The 17,880-nt window shown below is 35.6% G+C and overlaps 4 protein-coding genes across 10 annotated transcripts in view; 2 read left to right on the top strand and 2 right to left on the bottom strand.

The window, feature by feature from the left end:
* The first annotated feature begins 1,218 nt into the window (after positions 1 to 1,218).
* LOC138178185 (uncharacterized) lies at positions 1,219 to 4,503 on the top strand. Of its 2 annotated transcripts, XM_069109763.1 has the most exons (6): positions 1,223 to 1,721; positions 2,420 to 2,542; positions 2,643 to 2,817; positions 2,944 to 3,029; positions 3,098 to 3,233; positions 3,728 to 4,503. In XM_069109763.1, the coding sequence occupies exons 2-6, from the start codon at positions 2,462 to 2,464 to the stop codon at positions 3,916 to 3,918; spliced, it is 669 nt and encodes a 222-aa protein (XP_068965864.1). In that variant the 5' UTR covers positions 1,223 to 1,721; positions 2,420 to 2,461; the 3' UTR covers positions 3,919 to 4,503. The 2 variants fall into 2 exon arrangements, with proteins under 2 accessions (XP_068965863.1, XP_068965864.1); XM_069109762.1 differs by having other exon boundaries at positions 1,219 to 1,721; positions 2,643 to 3,029.
* A 294-nt stretch (positions 4,504 to 4,797) lies between these two features.
* Positions 4,798 to 7,880, bottom strand: LOC138178184 (WD repeat domain phosphoinositide-interacting protein 3). Of its 2 annotated transcripts, XR_011172621.1 has the most exons (8): positions 7,683 to 7,880; positions 6,795 to 6,968; positions 6,457 to 6,714; positions 6,181 to 6,382; positions 5,879 to 6,102; positions 5,665 to 5,789; positions 5,544 to 5,584; positions 4,798 to 5,451 (listed from the first exon to the last, which is right to left on the bottom strand). XR_011172621.1 is itself a non-coding variant. In XM_069109761.1 (7 exons), the coding sequence occupies exons 1-6, from the start codon at positions 7,747 to 7,749 to the stop codon at positions 5,683 to 5,685; spliced, it is 1,032 nt and encodes a 343-aa protein (XP_068965862.1). In that variant the 5' UTR covers positions 7,750 to 7,880; the 3' UTR covers positions 4,798 to 5,584; positions 5,665 to 5,682. The 2 variants fall into 2 exon arrangements, 1 of the variants encoding a protein (XP_068965862.1); XM_069109761.1 differs by having other exon boundaries at positions 4,798 to 5,584.
* A 64-nt stretch (positions 7,881 to 7,944) lies between these two features.
* Positions 7,945 to 8,976, top strand: Mrm2 (Mitochondrial rRNA methyltransferase 2). Its single transcript, XM_069109766.1, has one exon. The coding sequence runs from the start codon at positions 8,149 to 8,151 to the stop codon at positions 8,902 to 8,904; it is 756 nt and encodes a 251-aa protein (XP_068965867.1). The 5' UTR covers positions 7,945 to 8,148; the 3' UTR covers positions 8,905 to 8,976.
* Positions 8,977 to 9,445: 469 nt separating this feature from the next.
* The window catches only part of LOC138178183 (homeobox-like protein HDP1), an 88,725-nt gene continuing 80,290 nt past the window's right edge, over positions 9,446 to 17,880 (bottom strand). For 4 of the 5 annotated variants that reach the window (XM_069109755.1, XM_069109757.1, XM_069109758.1 and 1 more), the window contains 2 exons: positions 12,569 to 13,528; positions 9,446 to 12,019 (listed from right to left, as the gene is read on the bottom strand). In XM_069109755.1, the coding sequence (XP_068965856.1) occupies positions 11,567 to 12,019; positions 12,569 to 13,417 (1,302 nt within the window). In that variant the 5' untranslated portion in view covers positions 13,418 to 13,528 and the 3' untranslated portion in view covers positions 9,446 to 11,566. Of the gene's footprint in view, positions 12,020 to 12,568; positions 13,529 to 13,601; positions 14,066 to 17,880 lie in introns of those variants that run through there. The other variant, XM_069109759.1, reaches the window with a different exon arrangement.

The following is a 17,880-nucleotide window of genomic DNA, read 5'->3' as shown; positions in this document are numbered from 1 at the left end:
AGAGATGTCAACGGGAGTCGTAAATTCCCGTTACGATTATAATAATCGACACCACGAGTTGATCGAACCCCTGATTTCCGTTAAGATAATAGGGGTGATTCAGTTAGTATAACACTGTGGTTCACAGAGTTACAAGGTTTTATTTCCAACACTTAAGTTACACTATTGAGTAGATACAATTCCTAGATGACACTTTGGCGCACGAAGATAAGATAGATGTACAATAGAGCAAGGCTTTTATATTTGAATTTAGTATGTTAGTGGACGTAGCGTTAGATCTAGATGTTAGACTTCGACGTTGTAATTTGACCCTTCTAACGGTGTAGAAGAAGTAGTTGACTTTCCTAGCGGTGTAGGACAAGTAGTTGACTTTCCTAGCGGTGTAGGACAAGTAGTTGACTTTCCTAGCGGTGTAGGACAAGTAGTTGACTTTCCTAGCGGTATAGGACAAGTAAAGCTGGGTGACGATGCTGAGTCGGAGGAAAGCTAGAGATCATGATATTTGGGTCAGGAAAGTGAGGGCAGTATACATTGCTTCTGATTGGATAAACGAAGGCTGGTGGATTAGGAAGACCTTAGCCGCCCTCGATAGGAAGTTGCTAGGAGGACTTTCCCTTGTCAAGCCGTAGTAGACAATAGTCGTCAAAAAGTGATAAAAAAAAGGATATTTGTTCGATTTTATGACGGGTCCCTAAGACTATTGAGGGTACGTCGTAAGGATGAGCGGACATCTGGTATCCGTCTGGCCCGAGATGTATGGCCTGGTCTAGGTAGAGGGCCGCCCGACGTAACACATATTACCTTTCGATAATAGGAATTGTACCGTATGCAACGCAAAGAGATTTATCGAAGTTAAAATATTATACGCGACAAAACAAAAGTTAAGGCACAATACGTTGTAAGGCACAATAATTTGTTAAAATACGATTGTTTCAAAATATCGGTTTAATAATGTATTTGAAGGAAAACTGACTAAATAATAAACAAATTCCTTATAAAATATAGATGAAATGAAATATAAATAATATAATATAACATAATATATATAAATGTATAGAATAAAATACACATGTCCAACTAATTGTATTTGGGTAAAAAATAAACATCCTCCACATCTAACATCAATTTATCTGTTTTGTATGAAGCGCAATATATATGTACATATTAATATCTATTTGCACAGAACACCCACACAATCAGTAAATCAATAATAAATCATACCACAAACCCTAATAAACCATACCCCATTTAAAACACTTTCAATTTTAGTCGCGGATCAATAAAACTCAAAACAAGCTTTCGAATAACTCAGATCTATCGGGTCGAGAATTAATCATTTTGCGGAACTAGCAATCAATGATCAATTGAGAACGGATGCATCTTGAAGGATGCGGCAGTGGATCGGTGTGTGGTGCGCATGTCGTTTAATCTACCGCTAGGGGTTACGTTTCAACCCCTTGGACGAGGTAAACTAGCGCTTTGTGCGTCGAACGCACACAAACGGTCATCCCTCTGAATTATCGTTCGCTCTCGATAGCCTCGTAAAGAGGCTACCAAAACTGGAGCAACATATTTTCATGGCAAGTTCTCTATTCTTCATGTGATTCCATTTCATTTGACAATCGCATCTTTCGCTTTCGTCCAAGCGAGAGACAGTGAAAGTTATTGATTCTCATTGTGAACTACGTTTCAGTGATATTCCGTGCTCCTTTTTCCGCGAGGTGAGTAACGACATATGGCGTCACTCGCTTTCCATTCGAAAGCGACGAATCTTCAACTTGGAGCGCGACTGCATTCTCGATTGAGCCTCACACTTCCTCTTTCTGTTTCTTCTTTATTTTTGTATTATTGTTATCGTTGTATGTACACCACGAACACCACGGTACATAATAGTTACCTTGTTTGTAACCTCCGAGGGTTGCGCTTTTTTATTTAGAATATTAATCCAAAGGACTGCTGCGATCATTGTAGCGAACTTTTATATTTTGTATGATAGTCGATATATTTGATGCTCCGCTTGATAATTGGAGACTTTGGTGTGAATTCTTCATCACACAGTACACAAATCGGTATACAAATTTTGAACGATGTTTCTATTGTTGTTTTCCTTCATTGATGCTTGGATCTGATAAAGATTGAAAGATTTTCAGCGATAGAAGGAACCTCCAATATTTAAATTGTAATTATTGGAAGAGAAAGAAAGGTATAGATTTCACAATCAAAAGTACACAAATTTATTATTACGAATATTAGTTGACTATGAATTGATGGCATGTTCCAAATAATGATTTGGTTGTAATTAATTGTGTGCTGATTTCTTTGAATGTACTCAAATTTGTGGAAAGTGGAACTGTCTCTTTATCATAGGAATCGCTTCAATTGTTGGATGTAAATTTTTATTATTTCTATATGTTTTCAGCAATAATAATTGTACAGAGTTCTGCTAAAAAGAATAGGCAAAATGAAGGTAGGACCGTTAAAGAATTTCGTGCATTATTTTAACCTGGAAGAAGGTACAGTGTTAATAGCAGTATTTCAATTGGTAAATATAATCTATCATTTAATTATTACCACTGTGTAAGAAACACATAAGAAATTAGCATGCATTAAATTATATTAAATTACTTCATTTTTTAACACAGCTTATATCAGGATTCAATATGACATTTTTCGTGCTGGCACTACTACACACGATGGGAATTCAAGAAATGGTGGTAAGAGACACAGAGGATGCTCTCGAGAGAGAAGCCTTAGAAGATATATCGTCTAATCATCTAAATACTAAGAAAATGGATATGGCGCACCATAATGCAACTGGTGCTTACAATATAATCTTACAAATATTTTATATTCTATTACTTTCGCAGAATTATTTATTTAACTGTTTATCTCTAGTATTCGCTCGTTATACATCAATTTTAAAAATCTTTTACACGTGTTTAGAAACGGTGTACTCGATATACTGCGGCCTGGTGATCACAGTGATACATTTCATTTCCACTATCCTGCTGTTATACGGTGTGCTGGCGGTAATTACAGTTTACGTAGTCATTCTCGAGAATAATTTCGTGGTAAGACAAGTTGTTTCTTTCGGTAGAACAATCGCCACTTCATGGCACCCTGGTTGGTGGTCATGATGACGATAATATCGGCGTTGACAATTTCTGTGTTCGTGGTAGAACAAGGCTGCCCGTTTATTGCTACGCTCGGAGGCAAAGCTGATATTTGTGAACGTAAGTTGATAAACGAACGAAGCAAGCAAATTATTATAACAAATACTAAATTGTTATATCGGTGCGTATGAAACCTTTAAAATAACTTCTACGTAATTGTATGTATGTAATCTTTCTACCAATTACCTAATCTCAATATTCTGTGTTCGTATGAACTGTCAACTTTAGGTTATAAAATTATTCGAATGCTGCTTTTATACTTTCTTTATTCTGAAATAATTCACTTAAATATCTAACGAAATGATAACGAAATAATCCATAAGTGCAAGATTGGATGTATAAGAATTATATATGAGCGATACGGCGAAATTTTATTTTATTATTTCCTATAGACTTTAAGACATGCGTTCACTTGTTAATTTCAAACTTTTGAAAGACGAAATTTCATATGCACCAATTTAGTATATTCATGACATATCTATCGTCGACCAAAAATTTCGACCATTTCGGAAATTTCTGATTTATATCGTTATCGAAAGTTGTTTCTTTTCCAGGCATAATCGTTCTGCTCGTCGCAATCAGTAATTCTTACGTGTGGCTCGTCGTGTACAGCGCTTACAAGAGTCTCGAGACTAAGAAAGGATTGACCCACGTTCTTCATGGAGTGAAGAAAAAGCCTGTAGATCCAGTCGTGAAAAAATCGAAAGCCGTTAAGGCGGACGCGAATAAACCTTTCGAGGTTTAAAGATTATTAAACAAAGATATAGAGATAGCGACAGAAAGTCGGATTTATTCGTTACAATGAATGAGAAAGGTTGCGTTCGATGGCAAGAGCTTTCGTTATCGGGAAGTACCTTTCAAATGACAGTGTTTTTTAAACAAATTTTAAGATCACCCTCGGTCTGCCAACAAGGCCTACGGTTAAATCTTGTCATGTAAAATTTTGTAATCTAGTCAAATGTCAACGTATTCCGTCTTTGACGATAATTGAACAAAAGGAAGGAAAAACGAATGAGAAAGGTGCGGTAAATTTATGTTGGAAAAACACTGTGCATCTTATTTCTATACATAACACGATGGAGATGTTCCATTTTACAAAAGCTCAAAATAAATCTGCAGTACAAAAAGCCCGCTTCGTATTATTATACGTGTATTGTTCATATGTTATGATTAATTGTTAAGAGCTTCGCGTTGTTTTTTAATGATATCTTGAAATTTCGAACAACGCACAGAGATGAACAATTACAATATTCCTAATGTAAATCTAAACTGCATATCGAAATGCGATGACGCATATATCGTAATATAATATATATATATTATATATATATATATTTTTTTTTTCATTTCAAACCCGATACCATGACAAATTGTAAAAATTTTTCAATTTAACAACGATTCTAGGTTAAAAAGCTTTGGTTTAGCAACGTGTATTCTCTTTCTGTAAGACTGAATTTTAATTACTAATGTTGCGTAAGACTTTTCATCAAATTTCGCATAATATATGCATATATGTATATATACATATATATATATATTACAAAACAAAAAAAAAAAAAAGAAATGAAATACATGCTTGCAACTGATCAATATTATTTATATTTTATTATAAACAAATACAGCGTTTCGTCTCATGATCATTTTTATTTTATATTCGATCCCAACTTCTTTGTGACACTACAAACTTCACATTTTGTGGTAATATTTCAATAAAAGTAACTGAATGTATTTATTTCTTGTGTATATGTATATTAAATGTATGAAACGATAAAAATAAAAATAAAGATTATAAAACTCGATTACGTTATACACGTCTCATTGTTTTAGTTGGTTAATTATCGAATACGATCGATAAGTAGCCGAATTTCATAGTTTTACAGAAATTCGTCAACATTTATGATATAAAATACGAAAAATACGGAATATGTTTGAACATCATATATTTTCTGTTACGTTAAATGAGACATTTGTAATTCTATAAAATAAATATAAAAAAATACGTATGATTTAATTGCTGAGCATAATGAATCAAAAATTGTTGAATTACTTTCTGAATGATATTCCTTATATATTTGCATCAGCGTTAGTTAAAAGATTGTTCAATTTATGTGTAAGAAAATTGCTTTTTACACTGATATATTAAGCAAAGCTCATAAACATTGAGTTCTTCTTTTTGCGTGTAACATCTAAGAACGTATAGTTCCATAAGTAAACATCTCAGAAATAGGCCTTCTAGCGCTCTTTAAAGTTCTTTTTATATCATATAGTTAGCACAGTTCTGCACAGTGGACATAACACCAACAAACAATAGTACTTTTCATTTGGTCCTCTACCATATAATACGACTTCAAATAACAACACAGTACTCACTTCCCATATAAACTATTCCATGTGATCTCATCCAATGAATACTGAAAACATAATGTTAGAGATATATATTTTTATTTAATCACTTCATAATCAATATATACTAATCAGTGTATAAGTTTACCTCTTCCTTATTTTCCAATCACATTTTGTCATCTGTTAATTCGAGGAACTGTGCATAAAAATCTTTCGTACATTCACCTTTATTGTTAAACACAAATTTATAATAACTACCATCTGCACATATTACTGTAACAACAAAAAAACCATTGTTATGTAAGAAATCATTACCACGCTATATATGTACATTTCTGAATATATTACTTTATAATACTGACCTATAATACTATTGTTATCAGTTCCAAATGCACACATACATTGTGGACCACCTGGAACTTGAAATTTACAAAAGCTCCAGCTGGAACTAAAGTATTTTGGCAGGAAAGTAGCAGATGCTAAACTAGATTGACGATTTAATTTTTGATCTTCTACAGCAAAAACGTGTACAGTTCCATGATCACTTGCTACACATAACCAAGTTGAATCATGGTTGAAATTAATGCTATAATAATATAAATTTAAATGATTAATATTACTTTAGTAATATATAACTGTTTATAAAATATTTCGTTTTAATTACCAGTAAATATTTGCATGATTAGCTCCCCTTCTTAACTCATTAATCATATTTCCAGTCTGTGTTTCGAATACTCTTATTAAGGTTCCCTTTTCTGAAGCTGTAGCTAGTCTAGTACCTTGTAAGTTTAAAGCTATACATGATAAAGGTGTTTCATGCGCTTCAATATTTAATGGCTGCTTCTCCGTATTAGCCAAATCTATCACTGTAATAGTGAAAACAAGTTATTTTATAAATTTAAAGAATGTAGAAGACCAAAATTTCTTGCTTAAAATTTACCTTGAACGTGTCCATTTTTTCTACCAGGAAAAGCAAGCAAGGAATTACTACTATTTGGACATAAGACACATAGACCTCTGGGATTTGGATTAGTCTCAAACACGTGAAGCTGCTGAGGATTTTGCGTAAATGTATATACTTTTATAACTCCCTCTAAAATTACTACTATCCTATCTCTTCTTAATTTAACACCCCTTACAGGAGCATTGAACTCTAAAGTAATTGCTGGTGATTTTTTAAGGTCATCCCATATCATAACTGCAAGTTTTATATAAAATAAATCACAAATAATCCGCTTTATTTATTTTAAGATAGAGAAAATATATAAAATATGTTACCTTTATTTGTTGGATACATAGGTTTTGCTCCACTACCAACTAATGCTAAATAGTTACATCTGAATAGCATTTCCACATAACCAAGGCCTCCATCACTGAAATGACGTACTTTTTCTTTTAAAGGATCACAATTATATACTCTGAAGCCATTTTCCATACCACAAGCGAAACATCCTACAAATGGAAAGATTATACAAACAATTAAGATATTGTTATCTATTCTCTTACATTACACAGTTACATTACACGGTCTTCTCCCTTTAAAATCACAATATGGTATTCGATATATATGTATATATATATTCCTTATTTGACACATAGAACACTAAGAAGATAAACCACCACAGTTGAATGATTATCATGGAACTCTTTATGGAATAATATCATATTGTACGATTATACGATATATGTAAAAGAGTGAGAAACATATAAGAGAGATAGAAATGAAATATAAAAGTAGATTTTCTAATAATTCAAATAAAACCAATGAGTTTTAAAACAATTCATTATAAACAATTAAAAGGAAATTCTAATAATATAATTGAAAAAGAAATTTAAATAATTAAAACATAATGGGTCATACGAATGATTTATAAATAACTTTGTGAAATATGTTCAATGCAAAGTTATTGTCAAAAATTTGCAATAATTGTATACGAATGAGGTTAAAAAGAAGAAAGTGATAATAAATTCTTTCATTTTAGCCATTTTAAGCAAACAGAGTTCGATGGAAACATATTTTTTCAGGTTAAATTGATATTAATCGTATAGAAAAGTGAAATTATGATAAATTTATTCGACAGGTGTTAGATGCAAAGGTTAGGAGTAAAAAAATAAATTTGACAGTACATGACTGGACTGTCAAATGTAGCACACTCGGTCACGTACCTTGATCCTGATTGAAACCAGCGTAAAGCAAACCGTTCCCGTGAGGATTCCCTGTGGTTAGGTTCATTGTAAATCACTTTTTTAATCGCAACATTCGTTCAAACGATCATTACCCGTGGAATTCTATCACATCTTCGCCGGCAAGCACATGAGATACTTTTTGTAACTACGAAGTTCCGTCACCATCATAGAATCTCTACGCATGCGTATTCATTTGTATTAATCAGCTGATATGTGCTTGAGCCGAATCGTAGTTTACAACTTGTAACTATACAAGATATTATATTCGACCACATTAAGTGTTACAATATTATTTAGACGATGTTTAATTTGTATGAGTAATTTTGTGTAATGAATGATCGAATAGTAACTAAATTATAAAAAATAAGAGGACGATTCATTTGTGTATATATATTTTGCATATGAAGCTTTTTTTAACATTGCCAGCATTTAGTTAGGTTATATCATGAAGCGTTTTTCTCGAAATTTTTTGATATTAAGGGACTTGCATAGTTGTACTACATTATTTCGAGAAGTACCAAAAGATTTAAAAGGGAAGAAGCATAGCTCGCAATTATGGCTTGTAAGACAGTTAAAAGATCCTTACGTGGAGTTGGCTCGAAAAGAAAACTATAGATGTAGAAGTGCATACAAACTGTTAGAAATCAATGATAAATTTCAAATATTGCAGCCAGGTCATATTGTAATTGATTGTGGGGCGGCTCCTGGCAGTTGGACACAAGTTGCTATTAAAGCAACAAATGCAAATGCTAAGAAAGATGGTGATGTTGGAACTGTTTTTGGAATAGACAAGCAACCTATATATCCGATCGAAGGTGCAACATTATTGGGTGCCATGGACTTTACTGATCCAGCATCTCGAAATCTACTTCTAAAACATTTAAATGGTAAAAAACCTAACGTAGTTCTATCAGATATGGCACCAAATGCGTCTGGCATAAGAGACTTAGATCATGAGATGATAATACAACTCGCATATACTGCTTTGAAATTTGCTTTACAAGTTAGTGAAAGAAATGGAACATTTGTCTGTAAAATATGGGACGGTGGAAAATCTCAACAATTTGAGAAAGATTTGATAAAATTTTATAAATATGTAAAATCCATAAGACCAGAGGCAACGAGAGATGAGTCTACAGAGAAGTTTTTTGTAGCTAGGGGATTCAAAGGAATAAAAAGTACATCCAGTAATACAACGTAACATGCAGTTTCTTTAACAATTAAGTTATGTACAATAAAAAATGCTTAATGAATAAAATGATTTGTAACATAATCGCTTATCATGCCTGGAAGGTTGTAAATAATAACAAAGCATGATATTTTGGTACAGGACCAACATCGAGTGATTTTTATAAGTTCTTCCATTCTGCGATCTAACGACTCCTACACGACACGACACGACAATGTGTAATATACATCGATATATTTAGCTATAAATAATACAATAATATTTTTATACAGTTACAATTAATACACACTTAAAACGCCGATGACGCTTCTTAATTATGCATTGTATATACAATTTCTCTTAATAAAATTAATATGTACACGAACCAACATTCAAATAGATGAGAAAGAGAGATTACACACCACATCGAAGCATACGTAGAGCAGTAAAAAAGATTTACTGGCCGCGATGTCAGATTCGTAACTTTCGTTTCGTACCTACGTGATAATCACACGTAATTAGATATAATTTCATTTCGTCGAAAATTCGAATGGTATCTGGTGGATTCTGATACTGATAATAAGAATTTTTTTTCCGTAATTGCATGCATTCTACCGCGTATTTTCGTACAAAAAAGTTATCGTACGTGTAAAAAGTGGAAAAGAATTATCGCAACGGTCGTAAAGCTAAACGACGAGGTGATTCCGATTCACACTGTTCCGAGCATTATCTTCGGAGCGCTGCGCTTGCATAGAACAATGATCAAATCGCATACCGAAAACATTCATACTACATAGATACGTATTTTCGCTATACAATGTAGGTGTAAGCTTCGACTCAATTACACTGGAGAGACATAGAGTGTTGCGATTTTTGCAGATGAAAGTGTTCATTGTTCTTCATAGAATTTAATATGATGATTTCCTTCAGTTATGGTCAATCATATCTTGATGAAAATTAAATATCACTACATTCGATCTTGGTTGATACGCGCAGTTGCAATTTGGAATCTAAAAATTAAATTAAAGGAAAATAACAAATATTTAAGTTTCTTAAGCGAAACGAATTTTTTACTTATTTATTAATATTCTTATAGGAAAATGTCACACTACTAGTAGATACGTTTTCATAATGAAACTGTCACTAATTTGTACATAAAGTAATTTTCATTAATTTTTTTCAATTATAATATCCTAAAAGAAATAATACCGCGTATACACCTAAACTAAACAAATTCTAAAAAGATTTGTGTCAAAATAAGATCGAGATTCGTTTGTTTTTACATCACAATATCTTTTCTTTACGTTCTATATCAAAATTCCAAAGCACGTGTTCTATAATTCTCTTCTTCTTTCTCTCTCTCTCCCTCTCTCTTTCTCTCTCTCTCTCTCCCTCTTTCTCTCTCTCTCTTTCTCTCTGCCTTTTTTTTAATCCACGTATAAAAAGAAGAAAAAAACAAATTTCAAGAAAGAAAGTACGATCGCAACAGTTTATGTTTCTCCGTACAAGAGCAGACACGATGACGCACATGATGAAGCTGTATGGACAATACTTGGTCGCTGCCGAGCAGATTAACGCGCACCTCTTTCGAGAGATTTATTCGTGACAGAGGGATTCATGATTTCTCTGTTCTATAAATGTTCTATAAATAAAGCAAATACCGCTAAAATCAGTCTGATTCGATATACCGGGGTCACAAGCATGTTCTCCGTGAGTTGGTGAACTCAGATTCCGGTGCATATACATATACATAGTACACAGGTATTTTCGAAGTTGATCTTTTCATGATTCGATAGAAAATGTGGTAATTTGTAATTATACGAGTATACAAATGCGCGTTCTTACTATGTTATATTATTATTACAAGCACGCGTCCATATATGAATTTCAGTATTATGAAAACGTGGTAAGATTTTGATTGATTCTTTGCGAAGATCCATAGATCCTATTTAACTCTTCTATGTCATTCCTTATAAAACATTCTTTGTTTTATATTTTGATACTAATACTATATATTACATCCATGCACGCACAACTTAATTTAACAGAAACATATCAGCGCAGATGTGTTGTTGACGATGAAACTGAAATTATAGTCAAAAATTAAAAACATATTTTAAAAATAAGTTATTATAATAAATTAGTCGGGGTAAAACGTCAAATATGTCTCAGACCACAAAGAGTCGATCTCAACTCGAAGAGTTGAACTCAAAAAGGAAAACTTGTATATACAATTGATGAATCACGGATCATTGTCTAATTCGATTGTCACAAGACCATCTTCTTTAAAAGTCGTTGATGTGACGATAATAAGAGAAATAATCGCAAATTAATCGATCTTGCGTTTTTCGTATAAGGAATAAATAAGAAACGATAAGAAACAGGTGAAAAATAAAATACTGAAGAATAATTTTACGTGCAATACTCGGCGACAAGAAAATAGCGTTCTAAGATAAATCCAGCAATTTGCTTTCGTACAGTCGAATTATGAATTACGATAACATTACATATATAGCGTTACTACGTGTAGTTTATACTCAATGTCGTACGCACGTGCCGGGATTTAGGTTCACGAACTCACGAAGAAGATGCTTGTGACCCCGGTAGTAGGGTCAGGTATCATCAATCGTAGTTCCTCCACGAGAGGAAGTTGAGTTAAAGGAAAAGAAACAGATCTAATAAACGGAGAACAATACTACAATTGAACAGTCCTCCGAGTACTGTTGGCCAGTTCTAGTTCTATCTCAGGTGCTATCGAATTCGGTGACATCGTTGTCGTCGATGAAAGAAGAATTAACATCGGTGACACTTCGGTCGAGTTCAAGAGTTGCGACTCTTCGCCCCACAATTCTTGATCGTCGCTAGCGTTCGTTGCTCTTACGTTGGATATATTCAACGGCGTGGGGAGATCGATCGGGATCTTATAGTCGATCACGTCGGAGAAATTCGTGTCGTTCGTATCGTCTACGAACTCCGCTACGGGAACTATCGTGTCGAGCGTAGACGTGGTACTCTGATCGTCTTCCTCGTTTTCTGAAGGCTCGTCAGAAATAGTGGTGTTCCCAGGGGTGACACTGGGTTCGTTCTCTTCCTCTTCCTCTTCCTCCTCCTCTTGCTCCTCCTCGTTTCCTTCGCTGGTGTTCAGCATCTGATACAACATAAATACAGATCGGTAAAATTTTAATTCGACCAATTATTGGATAAAGTTACTTTGACTGTTAGGGTTTGTTATTCGAAGCTTGGAATAATAGTGGCTTGGATCAGGTTTTTTAATTCGATAAAGCAAGGATAACTCTAGCAAGAATGTTCAAAGAACAGAGGATATTCAAAGTATTTAAGTTTAAATTATAATTGTAGCTTCGTTCGAATGTTTTGAATAACCTGCAAGTGCAATATAATCGATACAGAATTTTTAACACGTTCGCTACCAGCGTCGAGTAAAATATGTTCTATTGTACTTGTTATTATACGTTGATGATCGTATTACGAACGAACAAGTAAGATTTTTGCAATGAAAATGAGTCTAAATACTGTCTCATCTAGCTCGTACTTTACTAAAATTCTAGCAAAACATGATAGAACGGAACACAGTGTCCAACGCTTTGAACGACATTGTTTGTGCTCATTTTGATCGAAAGAACTTGATCCATTTATGAATACCACTCTTACGAGTAAAAAAGCCCCTTCGTTTTATTACCTCCTTCGGTTCTTCTATGTCTTCCATGTCTTCTACGTTCTTCATTTCTATTACGTCCTTCGCTTCTTTTACGCTCTTCACTTCTATTACGTCCTTCGCTTCTTTTACGCTCTTCACTTCTACTACGTCCGTCGCTTCTTCTACGTTCTTCGTTTCTATTAAATCCTTTACTTTTTCTACGTTCTTCGTTTCTTCTACTTCCTTCACTTCCTCCACTTCCTCTTCTATCTCCTCTACTTGCACATTCTCTCTCGAAGGAACCACGATCGGTATGTTTATCGAGTGGTCTCCTCTGGTTTCCTCGTGGTCTACCGGAACCGATTTGGTGTCCGTGTCGGAAAACAACGGGATGTTCAACTGCAGTGGGCCACTGGACTTTTTTTTATTATTAGCCGACGCTTCGGAACCACCAGCTTGGTTACTATATCTGCTGTTCAATTGTTGCAAAAGGAAACCGATGTGAGCTTGAGGATTGATGATCACTCTTTTCACGCATCTGCCCATCGTGTCCGCTCGATATCCATCAGGACAAGCTGGTAGTTCAGGAGCGATGAATACGCTCTTAGGCGTGATTCGTTTAAGAAAACTGGCGGAATCCAAGCTAGAGTGTCCCCCTGTTTGCGAGCCCAGAAGGAGCCAAGCTTGCCAGGCTAGATCACTCGGCGAGCCAAGATTCTGTGACCTCGATTCGCCGGAGCTTCTCGATAACGTAGGTAACGACGATGGAGATGAGTCTGTTAGCCTCTTCGTGGACATTGGTTCGCAATACCTAATGAGGCCGGATAAAATGACGATGGCGAGCAGCATCCTCCAACAAGGATGCCTTTGACGCTGGTTTATCACGAGCATGTTCGTTTCTGCCGACGAGGTTTCTTGCCGGATTCGTTCGAGGTATCTTGAAGATTCTCGTCTGAAACCTGCTCGTCACCTTCCCCTCGAACCTTGACACACCGGAATCGTCTGCAAATAAGAAATTGAAAATTACGTAACAGAGAAAACGGAAAATTGTAACTTAAGACGATATTATACGTACGTTTGTATAAAAGAAGAAATAAATTTTCGGAAACATAATATATCGAGTTACGTTTAAAATTCTGTGAGCAATTAGAACGGAGGAAGAAATTACGTAGGTATATCGTGTCACAAGGTTTGCATTCAACTTCAGTTGTCAGAGCTTTCACTCGAACATTGAATCATCTTCAGCCTCTGCGTTAGCCTACTTTTCAACCTTAATAGACATCGCTCGTTTAAATAGCATCTATACGTTTCGGAGACTTATTTAACGAATTACAAGGTACGAGGTTCTGCTTGGAATTCTAGCGAACGGTCTTTAATTGACACCAGATTTTATTCTACGGTAATAAATCTTGAAATATCTAAAAAACCATACAGATTTTCTTTCAAATTTCTTTCAAGCGCTCGTACGAACTTCGCGATACGAGTAAATCTAATAAAGAGTCCAGCGATTCTTTCTACTATCTATAACTTTCCACGTTTAGTAGATAAGTGGATTTAACAGGTAGAAGTTCGTTCAATCGGACGCTAATTAAAATCTCGTTCGAACGAATGAAATTTATAGAAAGAAAGTTACGGCGTGTGCCATAAGGAAACCTGAATTATGCTGTTTCGAAGATTTTATTAGAAACCTGTTCCCTGAAAATTTATGTTTAAGATTAACAAGTGCCCTGTGATTTATGAACAGTAATACAAGTACATACGTATATCGATATTTTACTGCTGCGTATACACATGTGTATCCTATAATACGCGTATACGTGTCTATACTTGTAGCGAAAGGGTTAATCAGAATGTACTTCGCACAACGTAGACTCCGGTGATCAAGTTGATATTCGGTGGCGATCGTTAATTTCATTGAACTCTGCGATTCGATGTCGAATAGGGAGAGCGGATCGCGGCAGATGCGGATCGGCTCCGATCTCGAAACGAAACACCGAAAGGAAAGGGTAATTCCATTAGAGTTATTTGTACACGGTGACTGGGTGGATCGATGACTCGTCAGTTTTAAAAGGTATTGCATGCCTGTAGCAGTCTTCGTCTGGTATATGCGATAGAAACTGCACTCCGCTTGCAACGGGGAAAAGTGAATGCACGCCGATCTGTTTTTACCGTTATGCAGCCACGCCACGATTATGTCTACGCCGTGAATAGGCCGTACAAACACGAGATTCGGATTCACGAACGTGTCAGGCATCCTCGATACCTTGAACAGCGAACAAGAGGAGGAACGTGGGATGGCGCCGTTGGATTGCGTGATCGAAATAAAATTCCACGCCACGGATGATCGATCAATTTCTTCCCCCTTCTCCTCCGACTTGTTTTTGTGTTCTATTACTTTCGTTTTCGTTGTTCTATCGAGTGAAACTATCGATCTTAAGGTACGATAGAAACTGCGTTTGCTGTACTGTACGCGGTTACGTCCTCGATACGAGCAACGCGTTCATGGGAAAAAAGATATCAGAGCGGAGCAACAACGTCTCGCGATTCGAACGAAATGCTACAATGGATATTCCTGTTGCGTGCTTTCCTTCTTCTTATTCTATCGAGTTAAATATCGATCTCGAGGTATGATAAAAGCAACGTCGATACGTGCGGTTGTTCGACGCGTTCTAGCGACGAGAACGAGGAGGAAGATATCAAAACGGAGGAATGATACAGTTGTTTCGAATTTTACGATTGCAACGAAATGTCATAGTTGTACTTTCATTTTCCTTATTCCACTCGATTCTATCGATATATGGATACGATCGAGATGACATTTTGCTGGTTGCTCGATACGTTGGAAAAGTATCGTAGTATTGCGGAGATCAGAATTGTTTCGATTATCTTATTTATAATAAAACGTTTTGACCACTGGCGTTTAGTTTTGGTATTTTGTTACGCTCGAACTTAAGAAAATACTTTGCTTCGTTACCATGCAGAATACAATGACAAACGTCAAGGAAGAAACGTTGCTACGAAACAATTACTTCGTGGTACCGGTAAAAACCTTTTTATGCAAATATTCGTATTGGTCTTTAATATTCTTTTGGCTCTCATATCGATAACGCGTACAAGATATCCTTGATCTTTATAGACACGATGATATCATATCGAGTACACCATTCGTTCTGTAACGTGTCAACCGATTGTACGACGATTTCCAAGAAAAATGTATGAAGTATTATGTGTCTGAGAAATGGGGAATAATTTTCCAGTGGATGAATTCTCCGACAATAAGTACGAATGATAAGAATATCGCACGATGAAAAATCTATAATTAACACTTTGCATTGTTACGTTACGATCTCCTACGATTCGTATATACACGTGTACGTTCTCTTGTCTTATGACCTTTCTGCATAATGAAAGTTGCATTGAAACAAGGCGTTATAACAAAGTCGAATCAAAGGTCAGATTACGCAAGGAACCTACATTTTCCCTTGTAATCCACGAATACGGTGACTTCGTTGCGAGATCTTCGAGGTTACGGTTCGTTGTTTACGCGGTGAAAACACTTAACGTCTATTCCATTTAATTTCCTTCCTCCGAATTATCTGGATCGTTAAATTCGATTTGTATCGTAAAATACTTTGCGAGTCCGTTTACGAATTGTTATAATTCCATGCAATTATATATCTGTCTTAATACTAATTTACCTAAAATGGTCAAGGACCATTTCGCTTTCTCGTTTACGAGTCTCGAGTATCCAGCTTCACCGTGTTCACAGAGACATATCATCGATCGGGAACTAACGATCATTGATAAATAGAATCCGATAGAAAGCGAAACGTAAGTAGTCATGTTTTCAATTCGTCCCACTTTTCCCAAATATCTTTCCCCTCGTCTTACTAAACAAAGAGATCCATCCAAGTTCTCGATCTTAATTTCTGTTCGCGAATCGCATTAATCCTGCTTTTGATTAAAGAGAGATAGTTATCGCACAACTATCGAAATTGCAAGTTTCGTACGTATATGAGCAGTTTATTTGAAATATTCCGCGATATCGTAGAATATTTCACGATATTATAGAATATTGCGAGATATTTTAGCCTGACTTGCGTTATTTCAGGATATTCTATGGTATTTTTTCAAAGGAACACGACTCGGATCGAGCACCAAGTTCGACAACTACGTAATTCCGTTCTTCCCCTGTGCCAACTCGTTTCAAGGGGTCGAAGTTCAAGTCGAAAGACAAATAAATAGACTAGGGAAGCGAGAACCGGCAAGTCGAATACGAATGCTTCCAACGTGAGACATCGGTAACAATCGTTATCACGGTGACTCGGGGTAGCGGCATAAAACAGTAGCGTCGATGATAAAACGAAGCTGAGAGCGCATAGGAATTCTTGTTCGAAGATACTCTCAAGTATGTTTCACATTCTTGCACACGGTTATCTAAAGACGCGTGTGAACGAACTCTATTAAGGGCTATTAAGGGACTAAGTGCGCTATAATGATGGAAATTTCCCCTATTTAGTCCTGATCTGGTGACGCACGAATTCTCTATTTTCGATAAACAAGTAGAATCTTCTTCATTTGGTTTTACGTTAATAATTATAACACCGATTAACGATGGACGAAAGCGAAGAGATTTAAGTTCCACCGAGTATCTCTCGGTCGAATTCCAAGCCACGTTCCCGTCGGATCAGGTTTTTGTAACTTCGAATGAGTCACCCGAAACCGAAAATAACGTCGTAAATTATGCGAACTCGCGTTCGATTTCCGCGTACTCAAACAAATCGGCTCGCAAACGATCATATTGTTCCAGACGATTGCGATTGTATAGTTTACGCACGCGGTTTGTATATTTTGCAAAAAAGTCGCGTGACCTACGCATGCTCGGCAAAACGTTTACTCGTGCAACGTTATCGTCGAGAGAATGAAAACAGCTTTTTTTAAAAATGCCAAGATTTCGCCGACCTTTCGGGGTCCAGCCCATTGTTCCCATACAATAGCATTTTCCGTTTCTACCTGGTTCCTTGGCGAGATGAATTTTCTTGGATGAATTTTCCTTTCGCTCGTTCGTTGAATTCTAAACGACTTATTTCGAAAAGAATTATCGAAAAGATTATTATATTTAGATAGAATTACTCACGCAGTTGTAAACGATTTATTCCGAAAAGAGCTATCAAAAATGTTCTAATATTTGGAATGTTAAATTGGAAGGATTTGATTCTCTAAGGCATTGTAAGTGTATCTGTTTAACAAACAATTTTGTGGTAAATCGACGTAAACTTTTACAGCTTGCTGTGTCGATTACATTTCGTTTAAAAGTTTCCATCTGAAAATATATTAACTAGCTTTTGTTAGAA

This window comes from Bombus flavifrons, chromosome 3 (genome assembly GCF_040668555.2).
Source record: "Bombus flavifrons isolate JBK064 chromosome 3, iyBomFlav1_principal, whole genome shotgun sequence".
Lineage (NCBI taxonomy): Eukaryota > Metazoa > Arthropoda > Insecta > Hymenoptera > Apidae > Bombus > Bombus flavifrons.
This window is presented reverse-complemented; position numbering and strand designations above follow the sequence as displayed.